The sequence below is a fragment of the Micropterus dolomieu genome, linkage group LG14, assembly GCF_021292245.1.
Source record: "Micropterus dolomieu isolate WLL.071019.BEF.003 ecotype Adirondacks linkage group LG14, ASM2129224v1, whole genome shotgun sequence".
NCBI classification, from domain to species: Eukaryota; Metazoa; Chordata; class Actinopteri; order Centrarchiformes; family Centrarchidae; genus Micropterus; species Micropterus dolomieu.
The window spans coordinates 27,157,710-27,176,238 of record NC_060163.1 but is presented as its reverse complement, the minus strand read 5'-3'; the positions used below and the strand labels follow the sequence as shown (position 1 = coordinate 27,176,238).

The window sequence follows — 18,529 nt, the reverse complement described above, 5'->3', positions numbered from 1 at the left end:
TAATAACTCACCGCTCTGAAACTCTCGCTCCAGTCCGTGTTGCCGAGCCGGTCGGCAACACGTACGGCTGAACCCGAGCTGTTTACCGGCTTCTCGCTGACCCGCCCTTCTCTGCTTCTGATTGGCTAATAGTCCTTAACTAGGAACTGAGCATGTGCAACTCCCAACAAAGATCATTTAGAGACAAGATGTATCACTCCATAGCTAAAACGAAGCCTTCAACACAGGCTGAAAAGAGGAGCTGCAGCAATGTGCAGTAGGACAAAAATATGTTTTTTTGAAAATGAAAACATTTAAACCTGTTCTGGTACAACTCAATATCTCAATAAGATTTTGAACCTGAAAATTAGCAGAATACCACCTCTTTACTTTTCTGTGGAGAGCCATGCGGTTCAAGGCGGTTATGCTACATCAAGCTGACTGACTGACCGTTCGTGGTATCCAAATGTTCGACTTGCTATCTAAATGAGTCCATCCAGTGCACCAGTCTCACAAAACTGTAAAACTAGGCAGTGCCTCTTTCTTCCCTTAAATGTTTCCAGAAACATTTTTTAGCAAACGGTTTAGCTCTAAGATCAGACAGTTTCTGACCTGGCCGCCATGTTGAAAACAGACAGTCCACAAGAAAGCCCCGCCCAACTCGCTGTTTCGTCATCCGCCAGCCGGAGCGTTCATCTGTCTGGTGCATCCAGATGTGTCCTCGCTGGATTCTGTGTGTCTCCAGCAGCTTTAGGTAGCCTCACCGAGTAAAAAAGTAGACCTGTAGCCCAAAAAGAAGTCAAACACAATCCAAAACTAGAATGTATCTGTTCAGTCAAACAAATGTTAGAAACACGACTGAAGACACTTGTAAAACTCCTCAGATGGGTTGTATTAAGGCAATTGTATTTTTTAACTACAGTAATGGAGAGGGCAAGTTCAAGGTAGAATGGCATGTTTAGCTGCTTTTACATGATACATTAGGTTAGCAAAAATTGCTTGATCTAAAATCGTCATGCCTTGTTGGTGGACTTATCATGGGCATCCCAGAATAGCCCACTGTATTGAGGTCCAACACCTGGTGCCAACACCTGCCAAATGGGGGGATTGAGCTGGGACATATTTGGTTCTCTGGCAACAGAACTCAGCAGGATGCACAGCAACAGCTGGACCTGAGAACCTGAGACTTTTTTTAGCCAGTCAAATGGACTGTTGACAAAAGCCAGTTCATTGCTTGTCCAACGTCAACCCTTTTTTTTATTGTTGCTGAATTCTTATGGGCACAAGGCAACACTTTCCCAACACTTTCTGAAGAGAGATGCAGTAGAGGAATGTTTTTTGGTTTCCCATATTTTTCCAACGTTGAATAATTCAACAGCTCAAACTCCAGTCTGCCGTGGAGGCCGGATGGCTCTTGTCTGACTGGGTGTGTTCGGACTGATAATATTTATGGTTCTGTCAGATTCTCAATCTGCAGCCAGAGGACCATAAACCCTGAGGTCCACCTGGATGTGTCTGAACATTTCTGAACAAACTGCAGATGGAAAATCTTTTTAGCTGAATAGAAATCTGGACCTCATATAACCGAAGTGAGAGCTGTGTCCATTTCCTCTGCAGGAAGTCCAACACATCTCTCATCACACGTCTGATTCAGGGACCCCAGAATCCCGAAAGAATGAGATTGCGGATACATGAGGCCAAAATGATTTTCCTCCTCGGGGTGTTTTAGCCTCACAGAGAGGATGAGGAGCTCCGAGTAGAGCCGTGCTCCTTCGTTTCATGGCTCTGATCAGGACCCTCCTGGAGGCCTTCCTTTGAAGGTTTTCTGGGCACATACAACTGGTTGGAGACACCGGAGTGGACCCAGAACATAATGGAGGCATTATATATATCATCTAGTTTGGGAACTCCTCTCGATCCTCCAGGAGAAGCTGAAAGTAGTGAGAGGGACGTCAGGACTACCCTGCTGCCATCGCTACTCTGGATAAGCGGTGGGGAATAGATAGATGGATAATTCATCAATGAAGCTGTATTTTTCTTTTTCAAAGCTGGTTATAAATTGAACTGCAGCTTTTATCAGAGCAACAAGAAGGTTAAAGAGTCTGTTCACCCAGCAAGTGTTTCCTCTCTTATCCTGCACACGTCAGAAAGTTACAACATGTATAACCTGAGCTAAGCTCACCATTCATACTTCCTTTGGAATGACCACACCCAGTTGTGTGTGTGTGTGTGTGTGTGTGTGTGTGTGTGTGTGTGTGTGTGTGTGTGTTTGTGTGTGTGTGTGTGTTTTTTTAGATGGGTTATGCAAACCCTCAGCAGACGGCTGCAGGCATTCACACTCGCCTGTATAGCCGAGCTTTCATCATTGACGACGGGAGGCGGAGAGTCGTGTTCGTCACTGCAGATGTAGGAATGATTTCACAAAGGCTACGACTGGAGGTGAACACACACACACATTCAGTATATAGCACACATAAATAGCAGAAGAAGTATTTAGATCCTACCTATGTAAAATTATTAATAGTATGAAAATACTACCTTACAGGTAAAAACCCAGCATTAACAATTATATTTCAATAAAAGTACACATGTATAGTAAAAGCAATATTTACTAAAGTATAATTAGTAAAAGTAGCTCCTTACAGAGAGCTGGATTATTAATCATTATTGTTAATGTAAGCAACATTTCAGCGGTGTAGCTGGTTGAGGTGGAGCTGATTTTAGCTAACTGATATATTGTTAAGAAATTTACTCTAAAACAAACCAGGGTCAGATTAACTTTCTCTGTCTGTTCTGCAAATAATTTGAGAAATAATGTGCGGGTGTGTTCAGGTTCTTCAGGCGCTGCAGGTGAAATACGGGGATCTGTACCGCCAGGATAACGTGGTTCTGAGCGGGACGCACACACACAGCGGACTGGGCGGATACTTCCAGTACACCCTGTTTATGATCACCAGTAAAGGTTACTTGAAGGCGTCCATCGAGCCGCTGGTCAACGGCATCGTCAAGGTGTGTGAGGTTTACTGTTTGGTTTATGTTCAGCTCCCTGCACAGTTTGTACAGGAAGACTCAACATGCAGCAGCAACAACATTATTGAGAGCATCATGAACCAAATAATACGGGAGATACATATCTCCTGAGCCGACTGCAAGTTCCTGTCAGTGGATCATCATTATTAAGTATTTAACGGGGGATGAAAATACATTTACACTCCCTCCTTCCATTCTCACTCCGAACCCGTCAAATATGGACACTTGTTCGAGATCCCTTGGGGTCGCTTTTAAAATGCCCTAGGTGCCCTTTAGCATTGTTTTTCAATGTGTATCGCTCCGTGGTCAAGTTAGCAAGAATAAATAATGCAACGTTCGGTCAAAATATTGACAGTCTAAGTATTTGTTAACGTTGTGAAACGTTGCAACTTGGTTACGTTTAGGTGGCAAACGTACTTAGTTTAGGAAAAGTCAAGGGTTTGGTTTAAAAGTTACAACTTTTACGTGACATGCAAGCCCGGTTTCTGGCCCTCCGTCCACCCCAAACACCTCCTCACTCAGACGTTTCTGTTAAATATCATATACTTATGTTTAACATTGAAATATGCTACAGGGCTTCCCGCCGGGGCATTACAAACCATCGGGTCGTGACCATGCGTCCATATGTGACAACTTGGGAGTGAGAACGAGAAGTATTTTGAGCCACTGAACATGAAAATACATACTGGGAGAGCCCAAATATGTAATGCTGTATATAATAGTGTGTTATAGTGTTATAGACTGTAATATAGTCTATAACACTATTGATAGTATACATTTAGTATACAGTATAGACACCCCCATCATACCATGACTCTCTATATAAGAATATCAAACTTTTTTATCAGAAAATAGACGTGGCCTGATGTCTGTATTATTAACTGTAAACATCCATTTCCAGAGTATTGACATAGCCCACAGAACCATACAGCCGGGCAGGATTTACAGGAGCAGAGGGGAGCTGGATGACAGCAGCATCAACCGGAGTCCTCACTCCTACCTGAACAACCCTGAGGACGAGAGACACAGGTGCACACTTTAATATCAGTAAAGCTAATAGAAAGATATATACTTCATCGAAATTTCCACTGATTGAAGCCCACATCTCCAGAGGGCTTAACAGTGTACCTAGTGTCCCAGGTACACCCCCCTCCATGTCATACCCTCTATACCCTGACGGGCTCTGCATGGCAGGGGCGTCCTTCGCCCTGAGTCGGACCTAAGCCTGACCGCATACCATTTGCCTCTACTTTGCTGCCCAGTTTGGGTCCTTACGCTTGATCCAGAGCCAGTTACTGCTTTTTTCGGCAGCACTTGACAGGGACTTGATGGCCTGTTGGAGGGAGCAACCCTTCACCCCTATCTCCTTCAGCAAACTGGTGGTAGATTTGGCAACAAATCCCCTGCATCCCACCGCTACTGGGAAGATGCTCTGTCTTCCAGCTGTTCTGGGATGCTTCAGCTTCCAGGTCGGAATATTTGTTCTTTTTCCTCTTCACCCCCATGTTCCCATGGTACTGTTAATTCCACAACATAAGCCAGCTTTGTTGTTGGAGACAACGAGACCATGTCTGGCCGGAGTGTTGTAGCCACTATTTCTGGGGGAAACACAAGCTTCTTATCAAGGTCCACTTTCAGTTCCCAATCCCGCGATGCTTGAATCCTTAGGTGTTGTATGATGCTCTTAATGTTGGCCAGTTGGTATGAAATTTGTGAAGTTGACCTGTCCTGCTGATTTTTGTGGGAAGTAGTTTGTTGTGGTTTGCTCCTGTTCCAGTATTGATGCCAGCTCTCTGAGTACTTGGTTATGCCGCCAAGTAAAGTGCCCTTGGGTGAGACTTGTAGTGCACCCTGATAGAATGTGCCTTAGGGATGCAGGTGCTTGACACAAGGAACAGGTGGGATCTTCTCCATACCACACTTTCAGGTTTTGGGGGGAGGGTAGGAGGTCGTATGTGGCTCTGATGATAAAACTCGGCCTGATTTATAAAAAAGAATCCCTGTATTTTCCCTCCAAAGACATTATTGATAAGTGTTGTTATTGATCCCTTCAGGTATAAGTGGAACACAGATAAACAGGTGTTGGTGCTCAAGTTCACTGATCGGGATGGAGATGGGATCGGTATGCTCAGGTAAAAACACACAGCGCCCTCCTTTCGTGATAATAATAATAATAATAAGGCTGGGTATTGATTTTTCTGGCACCTGTATGATGCAATATAAACTGAACAAATAAGGGATGGGTTGTATCTTATTTTCATTATTTATATGTAAGTGTTATTAATATTTTTTTCAAACACACTACAGATCTCAGATCAGCTCTGTCAGGCTTGTTATTGATCGATGTCTTGAAATCATGTTTAAAAGTTGACCAGAGTTAAACTCGATGTGAAAAACTTGTGTGGGTTTACCTCACCGCTGTTGATGAATCTGTTTAAAAGCTTGTGTCTTTACTCCATGCTGGTCTGACTGTCTGTACGACTCCGCCCCTCCTCACAGCTGGTTTGCCGTCCACGCCGTCAGCATGAACCTCACCAACCAAATGGTGAGCAGCGACAACATGGGCTACGCCTCCTACCTGCTGGAGCAGGACAAGAACCCCGGAGATCTACCTGGACAGGTGACAGGACCCTGCTGACACCTGCTGCAGGTCTTTCTGCTCAGGTTACTGTGAGCAGCACCAGGTCATCTCTGCCCTGGCTCCCATCTACCAGGCTGCACAGAGTCTACTGCACGACCCTCTGATTGGTAGAGGTCGTACCTGTAGCCAGAAAAAACACTGCAAACATCTTTATTTAGACAAGACAGAACAATCTGAACTTATTGTCTATTTTAAACAGGGTTTATACTTTAAGTTAATTGAGTGGTACACTACGTGAGATGGGTCCAGCTATCAGTTCATGTCATATTCTGATTGGTGGGTTTATAGGAGTTGGTCATAGCAGCAGTAGCAGAAGTTGGTCATACATTTGTGACTGTTTTTGGTCTCCAAAGCACTAAATCAGAGGTTTTCAAAGTGGGACAGTTTAAAAGGGAGGCCAAGAGAATGAAAGTGAAAAAAATTACATTAGTTATCAAAAGGTGATCAGTAGCCCAAATGTGTGTGATTTGGTTAGATAGAAACAGAAGTTTTGGGGAATGTTACCGTTTCCCCACTTTCCCAGAGTCAGAAACTAAATACCTGTCTCAGGACTCTTAGACCATATTACATTAAGTTACTGTGTGAAATTATATCAAACAGAAATGTCAGGATAGCCTGGCTATCCGGGAATTAAGCAAAACTAAGCAAGTTAACTAAGGGGTAGGGGGTGGGCTCCAAGCTTTGTCTGCCAGGAGGCTTACGGTCTCAGTCTTAGAGAACCCCGGGTTTTAATCATCTGCTGCTGGTCGAGTCTCTCAGTGAGATCTTGGAGCACCGTTCAGTAAGTTTACATGTTTACGTAAAAACATTTCAATTACTATTGATTCATATATTTTAATATATTTAACTATGTGTTAGCTAGAAAAATCAGTCAGCATCGATAGCCGAGCAGGTTCTCATCTAATAGCGTCAGATATTGATGCTTTATCAAAGCCTGACCATGCGTCTGTACTTTACGCACAAGGTACCCTTCAGCGTCCGTGTCCGAGGCCTGGGTGGAATATATGCAGTTTGGTTATGTTTAGGAAAACATTTTGTTTTGGCTTGTAAGTAATAAGTACATTAAGTGCCAGTGTGTTTCATTTCCAAAACTTCCTCCATGTTTACATGTTGTCTTAGAGGGGCTCTGTGGAGTCTTACGTTACATTAATCATTTGGGCTTCTGTCTTCCCCATGTGCTGCCGCGACTCATTTTGGTTTTGTGCATTGTTATGTGTGTGTGCGTGTGTGTGTGTACTCAGGGAGGCTTCGTTGCCGGTTTCTCCTCCAGTAACCTCGGCGACGTCACTCCGAACACTCGAGGACCTCGCTGTGTGAACACCGGACTGCCCTGCGACTACCTGAACAGCTCCTGTCCTGTAGGAGGGGTAAACACACGCACACACACACCAACACACACATTCAGTATAACCACCAGACAGTAAACAGGAAGTGTTTGTCTGTCAGACTAAGATGTGTAAGGCGTTCGGACCTGGAGAAGACATGTTCGACAGCACAAGGATCATCGGACACAACATCTACAGCAAGGCTAAGGTACCCGTCCGTCCATCCTGTCTTTCAGTAAAGCCAGTCTGATCTCTAAAGTCTTATCTTTCTGTCGGGACTGACAGTTACACACCTGGCCAAACCTTTTCATATTCGATCTACCACTTTTAAAATATATAAGTAAAAAAAGATTACCTAGAGAATGTGTCTCCAGAGATCTTCCATAGAGAGGACGTCTCACTCTGTTGCAGTTGTTGAACAACAGAGTGGAGCCTCTTCCCTCAGAGAGGATTTAGGTTTACTTTTGTTTCTCACTGATGTAACGTTAACGCTTCCTGAATGTTTTCTACACCAAGCTTCGATAAATAAGAGAGCGGTAACTGATTTATTAGTGTTAAAACGTGATCTGTGCATTCTGCCACATATGTCTTCTGTTTCAGTTCAGTTTCACTGGTACTCTTCCAAATAAGTTTTCACATTCACAAACTCTATATTTACACTTATGCAGTGAGGTAATCTGTCATTGAAGAGAGCAGCGCTGCAGCCTGAGGTGGATAAAACACAGCAGAGAAAATGGATCCATTAAAATGTTCCTGCACTGATTCTTAGGATCAGGACATCTCGAGTTTTAACTCTAAACTATTTGAAGTAAACGTACGTGACATTTAATGATTCTTATTTCACATTTCACTTAATCACAGGTTAATTATTCACAAGTTAAAAACAAGCATCTGTGACATTTAGGGTCTTTGTTCAGGGTCATCACAAATGTTGTATAAACTACGTTGTGGGGACACCAAACCCATTCCATCAGTGCATTGTGGGGACTCACATTCCTTATGAGGACTGAAATCAATTCCCCACAAGGCATGCTTTTTATTTTAAAGTTAGGAGAAGAAGTAGTCAGCACAGTGATGTGTCGCTGCCCCCTACAGGAGCTGTATGCTAACGCAGTCGAAGAGGTGACTGGCTTCCTTCACTCCGCCCACCAGTGGGTCAACATGACAGATGTTACTGTTCAGATTAACGACACACACACGGTCAGCAACACACACACACACACACACACACACACACACTAGATACATCAATGGAAACACACAACGTGTATTAGCAAAGCTAGCGATGTAGCTCTGGGGCAGTGGCCCCCAATTTACAGATATGTTATACCTGTATAAACTATTTACAGGTGTGTGTGTGTGTGTGTGTGTGTGTGTGTGTGTGTGTGTGTGTGTGTGTGTGACAGGTCAGTACATGTAAACCAGCTCTGGGTCACAGTTTTGCAGCAGGAACAACAGATGGAGGAGGAGACCTGAACTTCACTCAGGGTGATTCTACTCTTCTTCTACTGCAATTCGTTCTCAATCCCAAGTCGTTACATATGGACGCATAGTCAAGACCCACTGGCGTCAATTTAGAACGCATTGGCGGGATCCCTGTAGCGTTGTTTATGAACTCTAAAACTAAAAACAGGGAAAGTCAGAGTAAGGAGGTGGTTGGGTTGAAAAGGTGGTCCAGAAACTGGACTTTCAACCAGGAGGACGGTGTTTGTTTCCCGTGTGAAACAAGAAGTCAACATTTAATATTATTATTTAAGTTCCACAGGTTAAGTAAGTAATGTCGTTATTTTTAGCCAAACCATGGTCTTTTCCTAAACCTAACCAAATTGCCTAGAATCACAACATTAAGAAATACTTTTATTTTGAAAGTCAAATCTGACGTTGCATATTTATTGATGCTAACTTGACCGCGGAGCCCTTCACGTTGAATAACAACGCTAAAAGGTACCAAGGCCTTCAAAGCGACACCAAGGGGTCTGACTAAGTGTTCATATGTGACGAGCTGGGAGTGAGAATATGTTTGCTGTTGCTCTGCTGTTTCCGGTTTGACATCCTGTATAACCGGATGTCTCTCTCTCTCTCTCTCTCTCTCTCTCTCTCTCTCACTCTCTCTCTCTCTCGCTCTCTCTGTAGGCGCGGTGGAAGGCGACCCGTTCTGGGACGGGATCAGAGACGCTCTCCTGGGGGAGCCGTCCAATCAGACGCAGGAGTGTCATCATCCCAAACCGATCCTGTTCAGCACTGGGGAGGTGAGGAAGAGGCAGAATTTAACTCAGCAGGGCTCTCAAACTCAAGTTACTTGACCAGGGGCCACAGACCAGGGGCCACATGCATAAAACTACTTACTGGACTTAAGGACACATTGAGTCCCAATGATTTGTCCAAATTTGTTGCACATTTGAAGATAAATATGATCTCAAATCGAAAGCACAGTTTCATTTCATAACTCAGAAAGCTGCTGTCAACAGGTCAGATATTAGTATTAAGGTGGATGATGATGATGATGATGATCTCATCATTGTGGAACTGGAACCTCGTTTTACCTCCACAGACAGAGATGGAAGAAAAAGCAACTTAAACTTCTGTTTGCACACCGACTGAGTTCTCCAAATGAACAGCTGTTGTTCTACACACCTGTGGATATTTAAAGCACCCGTTCCACTAACTCCTCACCCGCAAAAGCCAATTTATACTTCTGCGTCGAATCTACACCGTACCCTGATTGCAAGAACCGCAAGAAGTTGGAATCGGTTGGTCGGCTTGGTAGCATCACATTTCCGTCTCGTTCTTCTTCTCCTGCCTCAACTGGTTTGTTTCATACAAACCATCTGCTCTGACGCCTTCTCTCATTTCTGTTTTTTAGTAATTTCACTAAAAGTAGCTGCTGTTTAACATCAATCAGCTCCAAGTCCAACATGGTCCACTCACTTTCAGCCGCCCTACACCAACGAAGAAGAAGAAACTCAACACAGTGGAACATTTAAGCTTAACTAGCGTTTTGGCAATGCAACTGCAGAGAGACGCAGACGCCATCACACAAGTATGAGTGCTCACGATGGCATCTATAGCCTACACCAGCAGCTATGGTAGACGCAGAAGTATAAATTGGAATTGGAAAACATCATCTGACCATTCAAAGAAGTTTTTGGCATTTCAGCTTGCTCCATGGAAAAAACTGAAGGTATCAATACAGCTGGGTCATACTGCTCTACATGTAACTGAGACAGGAAGCAGTCACAACAAACCGCACAGGAAACTCCCACTTTCTAGATTTTATGGTCAGAGGAAAAGATGTTTTGGAGTAAATCACACGTGCTCATGGTGACAGGTTGTGCAGTAATCTACTTTGGATGTCCAATGTTTCAGTCTCATTTGAAGTCAAAGATCTAAACGGGAAAAAATAAATGAACTAAACAGTAATTTGAGGCCCCTGATCGACAGTAAGTCATGCCAAGACCCTTTAAGGATATTTTAACTCTGGTTTACTCTTCACTCATTGAATCCATTCTGACCTTCAACGATTCATCCTGATACAATCTCCTCACCTCCAAACATAAATCAAAACTCTTCCTCCACCACTCTTTCCAGCTACTACCATCAGGCAGATGATGGAAAGTTACCCTGGCCCGGAAAAACATTCACAAGAAAAATTTCATGGTACAGCTGCTGTTTTAAATGAGCCTTGGAGAATTTCTGTCACTGCTTTGGGAGAGACAATAAAGTTATCTATCTATTTATGTCCCCATGAAGCCAGTTAAATCTGGTTATATCCAGATTGTTAATGTGTCATGTTTTGTGCGTGTGCAGATGAACTGGCCTCTGCCGTGGCATCCTCAGATTGTCGACGTCCAGATCATCACCATCGGCTCTGTAGCTGTCGTAGCTGTTCCTGGAGAGATGACGTAACAACGTTTTACTTATACTACTGATGATCTACTGATAATACTACTGAGATTACTACCACTGAAAATACCACTACTGATGACACTACACTTCATACTGCTGATGTTTAGGGTTGTGCATCATATTGATTTTAACCGTTCCTTTTCAGATTCTTTTATTTATTTATTTATTTAAAAGAGAGTGCATATCAATGAACATTTCAGCAATATAAATGTGCCAGAATTAGCACGAAGGCTATTTTCCATCTCTAGTCCCTGGCAGGTCATCACAACGTACACTTAACACAGTTAAACATTAAATTAGATATTAATACAACACAATTTAAAAGACACCACCGTTTTTTACACAGGGTTATGTAATTTAAAGTGCTGTGTATGCAGCAAAGTGCCATTCTATGAAATTCAGTGCAAATTATTTATTCGTTTCGATTCGGGTTCTTATCGATTCTCGATTTAGATTTTCTGCTAAGGTAAACAGAGTTTCTCCAGTTTAACATTGGCAGAAATAGGTCTGCTACTAGAGTTAGCAATTTGCGTACATTTATCTATGAGAAAGAATACATTACAGTAATGTTGTTGTTCACCACAAGTTTTGCAATTTGGTCGAGCAACATACACTTCACTTACCTGATTGCAATGAGTTAACTCAGGGTTGTCAGAGGAGGACGAGGCAGCACGTCGAACCTGGTACACTCCTTCCTGACTTGTACGTAATGCAGGCATAAGGTGGTTGCTCGTATTCATAGTGCTTCCTCCCGTGCAAGAAATAATAAGTGTCTCACAGGTGTTGCACTGTGCCGACCTGGGCCTCTTCAACATAAAATAAAGCCACGCAACAGAACAAGCACCTGGAAATACAGCTGTCGCTACAGAAACCAAAACCTGTGCGTGTTAAATTGAACCGATGATCGGATTCAAAACCAAATTTTCTAGATGATTCCATTTGGAATTGTTGTTTTTGAAACAGTTCCAAGTTGGAACCTGTTCTCGATGCCCAATCCTACTGATGAAACAGCTTATTTAATAGTAGTAATACCACAGATTAAAAATACTCTGTTACAAGTAAATGTAGTGCACAAACAATCTTACCTAAGAAAAAATACAAGTATTAGCATCAATGTGTACTTTAAGTGCAAAAAGTAACTCATTATGCAGAAGGACCACCTTATTTTTATCCTGGACTCTAGCTTCTACCTCCATAATAACTAATAACGTCCAGTCAGAGTTGCTTTGAGTTGCTGCAGTCTTCCCGTTTCCAATCACTCTGATCAACACTTAGTAGTAACCACAGTAAAGCTTCCCACACTTCATCCTGACCCTGTCGCTCTGCACGTTAACAGCACCATGTCGGGGAGGAGGCTGAGAGAAACGGTCAAACAGGTGAGACACGCAAACATCAGCACCGCGTCACACCTGCAACACGCCACGTGTTAACCCTGTGTGTGTTTGTGTATCAGGAACTCGAGTCCGAGGGGGCGTTCAAGGACACAGAGGTGGTGATCGCTGGCCTGAGTAACATCTACACTCACTACATCACCACCTACGAGGAGTATCAGGTACACAGCTACTGAGGCTCATGGGTACTGTAGTTTTTGAGTCGCCCCCAACAGATAAACAAAAGCACAACTTCTAAGAGACAAAGTGTAAATAAATCAAACTGTGTTTTCAGGTTCAGAGGTACGAAGGAGCCTCCACCATCTACGGTCCGCACACGCTCAGTGCCTACCTGCAAAAGTACAAAGGCCTGGCCAGAGCAATCGCACAGGTGGGGCAGGCCGAGTTCCACCTTTAATAATCAGCATTGATCCATTTAATAGATCATTGGATAACTTGAAAGAACACAAGTTGAAAGGAAGAGGTGAGATGGAAGGAGAGGCAAAGTACAAAATACTGTGTGAGTTGAAGGGACAGGTGCATTCAGGTGTTTTATTGGCTTTCCAAAGACATTATCATCATCTCCGATGTGGACAAATGTCCAGAAATCAGCTTAGAAACCAGAAAAAGACGCTGCCTGAGAATCTTCATGTTTTATGTTGTCTTCAGTATCACAGTAATCCAGGGAAAGCTGTATGTACGTCCATGCTAACAGCTAATTCAGCTGCTGTTAATTGGGACAACTGGACAAAATGTAAACATTTATAGGCTTATGAGAGATGCAGTTCCAAAACAAAGACAAACCGCAGGAGTGACGAAACCCATCTGACAGTATTAATGGTCAGACTGCCTCAGCAACATGGTTCTTAAAGAACTGCAACCCTAACAGATCATATTTATTTACTGGTGTGTGTTTTCAGGATCGAGTGTCAGAGCTGCCTGCCGGCCCTCAGCCTCCCTTCTTTCAGAAACTCTTCAATCTGATGCCTGCGGCCCCCGTTGACAGAAAACCGGCGAACAGCAGCTTTGGAGACGTCCTGCAGCAGGTGTACCCCGTCTACAGACAGGTAGGACACGACGTCCTCCTGTGCTCCACTGTCTGCTCGGCGGCATCCCGCAGGGCTGCTGCCCCGAACTCGTTTCCTCTTTCAGTTTGAACTGTTTTCCACCGTTGTTATGCTGACGACACCTCGCTGTTTCATGTTAACATACATCAACTGAAGCGTCTGAATGTGTTTTTCAGGGCGATGTTGTCTCCGTCACGTTCGTAGCAGGAAATCCTAGACATTCTGGAGACATCGTAAGACCAACTGATTTGTCTTTTTGCTGAGTTTTGTAATATCGTTTTTTTGTTCGTTGTACTTTTCTAACTTTCCTGCTTTCCACCCTCTCCAACCTCCTCGGTCTTGTCGTTCGTTGCAGAGAGATAAAACTTTCATTACTGTGGAGATTTATGACAACAGAACAGAAACCTGGAATGTTGTCTACACTGATGCATCATGGGAGACCAGGTAGGTTAAAGTTCTGTGTACTCTATGTGAAAGCCAATGGTGGAGCAAGTATTTAAATTCTTTACAGTAAAATGTCCCTGCGCCTGTGGTACTATTACATCTCCTCTCCTCAGATTTTTCTTCCTTCTCATTAATGTAAAGCAGGATGTTGCTGCTGCAGCTCATTCTGAACTGTTTAGTTTCAGACTGCAGCTGATGATTCTTTTCATTCTGGATCAATCTGCTGATTGTTTCCTCCATCGGTCCATTGATTGTTTGGTTTGTAAAGATTCTGCTGTCAGTTACCCTGAGCCCAAAGTCACTCCTTCACAATTGTTGTTGAGTCCAAAGTTCAACGCTACTAACAAATGTATTTAGATTAGCCTAGTCCTCTGTGTCAAACTGTGTTGTAACTATAATCATGCCTTTCTTATATGCGGGTCACTGCTTCTAATTCCCCGAAATCTAAATCAGGCACCAGGCGTGGCCTTGCTGAAACCAACCTTTACCTCTAGTTGTCTTTGAGGACAGTAAATGACTCTCTCCCTGCAGGTTTCACTGGCTGAAGGGTTCAAACCAGCAGAGTAACTCCACGGTCGAGTGGCACATTCCCCCGTCTGCCCCCAGCGGTTCCTACAGGATCAGACACTTCGGGCACTACAAGCAGCTGAAAGGCCTGCGGCCCGTCATCACACCGTACGAAGGCACATCCGACGTCTTCAGAGTCGCCCACAGCTTTTACTATCAGTGAGGTCAGCACCTCCTCCGAGGTCCCAGCTCCTGATCGTCATTCCAGGACCTTTTTTCAACAGCTCTGACCTGAAACTTGTGAATTTGTTGGGTTTTAGGATCAAACCAACAGTTTCATCCTGCGGAAATAAAATACAGATCATGCCTCGTGTCTCAGTGGTTAAATTTATGAATTAAAGCAAAACGCTTTCCTAAAATCACAATAGAGATTATTTTGATCATTTTCCAAACTTTCTAAAAACGTATCATATGGTTGTTTTTCTTGCATGAATTAAATGATTCATAGCAACAAATGTTTAGTAGTTTTGTGCTCACATTTAAACCTGCATTTACATTTTTATGGCAGAAACAAGCTGACTTACTAACTCCTTTTAAGTTGAAATGGTGAATTTAAAAGGAATTGAACTATACATCCAGCAGACAACATCGCTCTTTGGAGAGGTGTTTGTGTCCACTTCCTTTCAGCTTTGTTTTGATAGAGGGCAGACATGCAGCGCCTCCAGCCACAAAGCTTATTTATGAAATTTCATGTGAGACAGGGCGTCTATCTGAAGCTAGCGTGCAGCCGTGTCACTGGCTTGGCCTTCAGATCTACATTTAAAAAGCAAATGAACAGAAAACAGAAAATGTTGTTTCAAAGACTAAAGTTCTGGTGGTCTAACTATTTAATATACAAAGAGACATGACCTCAGGATCATCATTGTAGAAATAATATGGTAACCAACCATAATAATACTATAAGTACATTTTGCTAATAATACTTGAGTGACAATGCAGAACTGTTTAATGAAGTATTTTTACAGTGTGGTAGTAGTTTACTAAAGTAAAGAAACTGAAAACATTCTATCATTCTACCTATTCTATATTTATGTATATTTTATAAATGTGAACACTATGTGAAATATATATTTTGGTTATTTTGGCCACAATGAATAAATCTGAAACTGTATTCAGGTTTATGTTTTGCTGAATAAAAAAAACAACAAAAACTGTTAATAACAAAAATATTTATTTTAAATTCGTCTGTAGAAACTTGTCAAGCGAACCAGAACTGCACAACAGAGACATATTTAATCAGCATGACGAAGGTCTAAACACCAACACCAACGTGCACCGAAAGTCTGCATCCAACACAATATAAAATAACCTCAGTGAGACGTTTGTTTCTTAGTGAGATGCGGCGACATGTTAGCAGGTCTTCAGGAATACAACCTTTCAACTATTGCACATTTCCAGGTTTTACAGCTCAACCTGTCGATTAAACATTTGATTTTTACGTACTAAACTGGTTTTCCAGTAAAAAGGTTTCACTTGCTGGATTATGTTTTGTGTGGATATGGGTCGATTTAAAGGGTAAAAATTCCACCCATCAACACTAGACGCATGTGTTGTAAATGATCAGACCTTTTATATAGTTCACTCTTATTTACTTGGTGATACAGAGAGACTGTGGCCGACGCACGTACTTACCGTTAGATCCGGGTAACTTATTATTATTTGGCTGAACAGATGACGACCGCAGTTTCGTTCATTCATTGATTCAGAGCAGCTGTCCTGCTGTGTCGGCGCTCGATTAGACGTTTCTTACAAAGAAGGAGAAACCTACCGATGGTCTATAACTTCCTTCTTGTTACCTTCTCTTTCAAACAAACTCCACCGGCAACAGAAACATGTCGGGGAAAACAGCAGCCAATTGCAGCCCTCGCTAACCCTAACCTAATGCTGCGTTCCAGACTTCTCAAAACGAAAATTTCTAACCTCCATGTAGTGAAAAGTACATACTCAGAGTCAGAGCTCCACTTGTGAACTCGAGGCATCTCCATGGAAGCACATACTGTAAATGATAAACCATCAACTAAAAGGCAACGTAAAGTATATTTGCCTGTATTTTATTAAAATAATACACCCTATCATATAATAAAACCTGTTCTGGGAGTAAGAAAGTGCCAGTGTTATTGGGCAGCTGGTTACAGTATCTCTGACTTTTGCAGATTACACACTGATCTAGCGAGACGGGAACACCGTAAACGAGAGACGTATATTTATGTTGCTCTTTTTATTTAACACCACTCACTGCTGAGGGTTCAGCTGTGCGCACACTTGGCAAAGAAGCATCAGTTTGTCACGGTCAGCCATGTTTTTAGTCCACGTTTGGCGTAATGCACCTGGAACGCTTTCAGGTCGGAAGTCGGAAACTTAAACTGTGAAATTCAAGACCAACTGTGACTAGAGCGCAGCATTAACCAGCGGAGGCAACGAGTACCAGCCAATCAGAGGCAGGGTTGTCAAAAATCTAGAGAGCGCTCAATCTCAAAACACTTTACACTGGTTTTGTGCAGGTTGGACGACATGTTTCCTTGAAACGGTGCGCAACAGACTGTGAGGTACGTTTCCCCTCGTTTGCTGGGCGTGTCAGAGTGTGTTACCCAATCAGCAGCGACGTGTATGTAAGCACCGCCATATTAAAAAGGCAGTGAAGTGCAGCGCGCCTGTGTTCACAACAGGGTGTTCAAGGCATCACCTGCAGTTTGTCGGGGCTGAACTCAGCTCTGAGAAGCACGACAGCTACGTCGTACAACGTGACGTAAACCCTTAACACAGTAAACCTGGAGGACGCAGTTCACCTGCATCTCTCCACAGACCATTTTGCATATCAAAGTAAGTAAATTCCCTTTGTCATCATTAAGTGCTATGATATAATCCTCCACATATCTCCATGTTGCTGTTTAAATAATATCTTGACATGCAGAATAACAACAATCATTGGTACATTGCATCTTCGTCCCACACGTTTCCAGTCAGAACGCACCTCAACGCGACGCTGAACATCGTCAGCTCTCTGATTTCTGACGTCGACTTCATCAACGTCTACCTCACGTTCCAATAAATCAGCTCGTTAATACAGACGTTCATGCCAGCAGAGCTAACGGCTGTACGGACGAACCAAGGCTGTGCTCATACACGGCACTACTGCTTTGTCCCAGAATCCTTTGCTTTATGATTCATGTTTCAGATTCTCAATCCTCAGACACCAAACTGCAGTTACTGGTCTTTTTGGAAGGAAGTTCCTGCTGCTTCATCATCAAACCCGCCACCGTCTTTGTCCTCCAGGACCCCGGTGACACATTAAAGTGCTTTCAATTAGACAAAAAATGTTTTGGTCCATTAAATCAAACCAGATGGAAGTAACACCTTAGTTTCACCCACAGAAACATCCTCATCTTTGCAGACTGGAATAAATGCAGCTGTATTAAATGACTGAGACTTGACGATGCAGGTCAATAAATACACACAGTAGGCTGCTGGTACGTTTCCACTGACAGAGCAGAAGATGGCACAGAGAGACGTCTGGTCTCTTTTAAACTTTAGAAAACTCTGCCGGAGTATTTACAATATTTTCACATGTTCAGTTTGGAGAGGAAGAAGTGAGAAAGTTTCTACCAACACGTTCTGTTAAACGTTAACATGCAACCATAACATTAAAATACTCTAACTGTAGTATGTCGGCATCAAACATGTATCATGTTAATGGAAACTTTAATAACATAGCACTATGTCTACGCTTCCAGTCTTTATGCTAAGATAACCTGCTGCAGCTTTATATGTGGCACCAGAGTCAATCTGAGCATCTAACTCAGAGAGAGAGCATGCACCAAAATGTTCTTCTCTTTTAAATCAGTGTGTTGTTCCAGTTGACCTTCAAACGTTAAGTTAACTTCTCTTAAAAACCAGACTGTTCTCATAGCTAGATCAATAAAACAGAAAAGTCAGAGTAAGGAGGTGGTTAGGGTGGAATAAAAACCAGACTTTCACACAGGGGACTGGTGTTCATTTCCTGTGTGAAACAAAAAGCCACCATTGGTGATGTTACGTAAGTTATGTAATTTAAAGGTTCAGTTTGGAGGTTTTAGTGGCATCTAGTGGTGAAGGTTTCAAACTGAAACCAAAGGCTCAGTCACCGTTCACCCCTCCCTTTCCAAGCGAGCAGGAGAAGCTACGACATGCTCCGTCAGCTCTCCTGCTAAATAACACGTATGC

At 42.9% G+C, this 18,529-nt stretch overlaps 1 protein-coding gene and 1 long non-coding RNA gene across 2 annotated transcripts in view; one reads left to right on the top strand and one right to left on the bottom strand.

Moving 5' to 3' along the window:
* The window catches only part of asah2 (N-acylsphingosine amidohydrolase 2), a 20,616-nt gene extending 6,007 nt beyond the window's left edge, over positions 1-14,609 (top strand). Inside the window, exons 3-20 of the mRNA XM_046068688.1 lie at positions 2,275-2,418; positions 2,812-2,988; positions 3,911-4,038; positions 5,064-5,141; positions 5,509-5,629; positions 6,892-7,017; positions 7,097-7,183; positions 8,071-8,175; positions 8,382-8,463; positions 9,109-9,224; positions 10,783-10,877; positions 12,218-12,257; positions 12,335-12,433; positions 12,547-12,642; positions 13,172-13,318; positions 13,495-13,551; positions 13,674-13,762; positions 14,294-14,609. Of these exons, the coding sequence (XP_045924644.1) occupies positions 2,275-2,418; positions 2,812-2,988; positions 3,911-4,038; positions 5,064-5,141; positions 5,509-5,629; positions 6,892-7,017; positions 7,097-7,183; positions 8,071-8,175; positions 8,382-8,463; positions 9,109-9,224; positions 10,783-10,877; positions 12,218-12,257; positions 12,335-12,433; positions 12,547-12,642; positions 13,172-13,318; positions 13,495-13,551; positions 13,674-13,762; positions 14,294-14,492 (1,986 nt within the window). The 3' untranslated portion in view covers positions 14,493-14,609. The remainder of the gene's footprint in view (positions 1-2,274; positions 2,419-2,811; positions 2,989-3,910; positions 4,039-5,063; positions 5,142-5,508; positions 5,630-6,891; positions 7,018-7,096; positions 7,184-8,070; positions 8,176-8,381; positions 8,464-9,108; positions 9,225-10,782; positions 10,878-12,217; positions 12,258-12,334; positions 12,434-12,546; positions 12,643-13,171; positions 13,319-13,494; positions 13,552-13,673; positions 13,763-14,293) is intronic.
* On the bottom strand, positions 3,825-7,008 carry LOC123982826. The gene is made up of 3 exons (XR_006828076.1): positions 6,888-7,008; positions 5,421-5,770; positions 3,825-4,019 (listed from the first exon to the last, which is right to left on the bottom strand). It is a non-coding gene; the product is annotated as an uncharacterized LOC123982826 (long non-coding RNA).
* Positions 14,610-18,529: the final 3,920 nt, after the last annotated feature.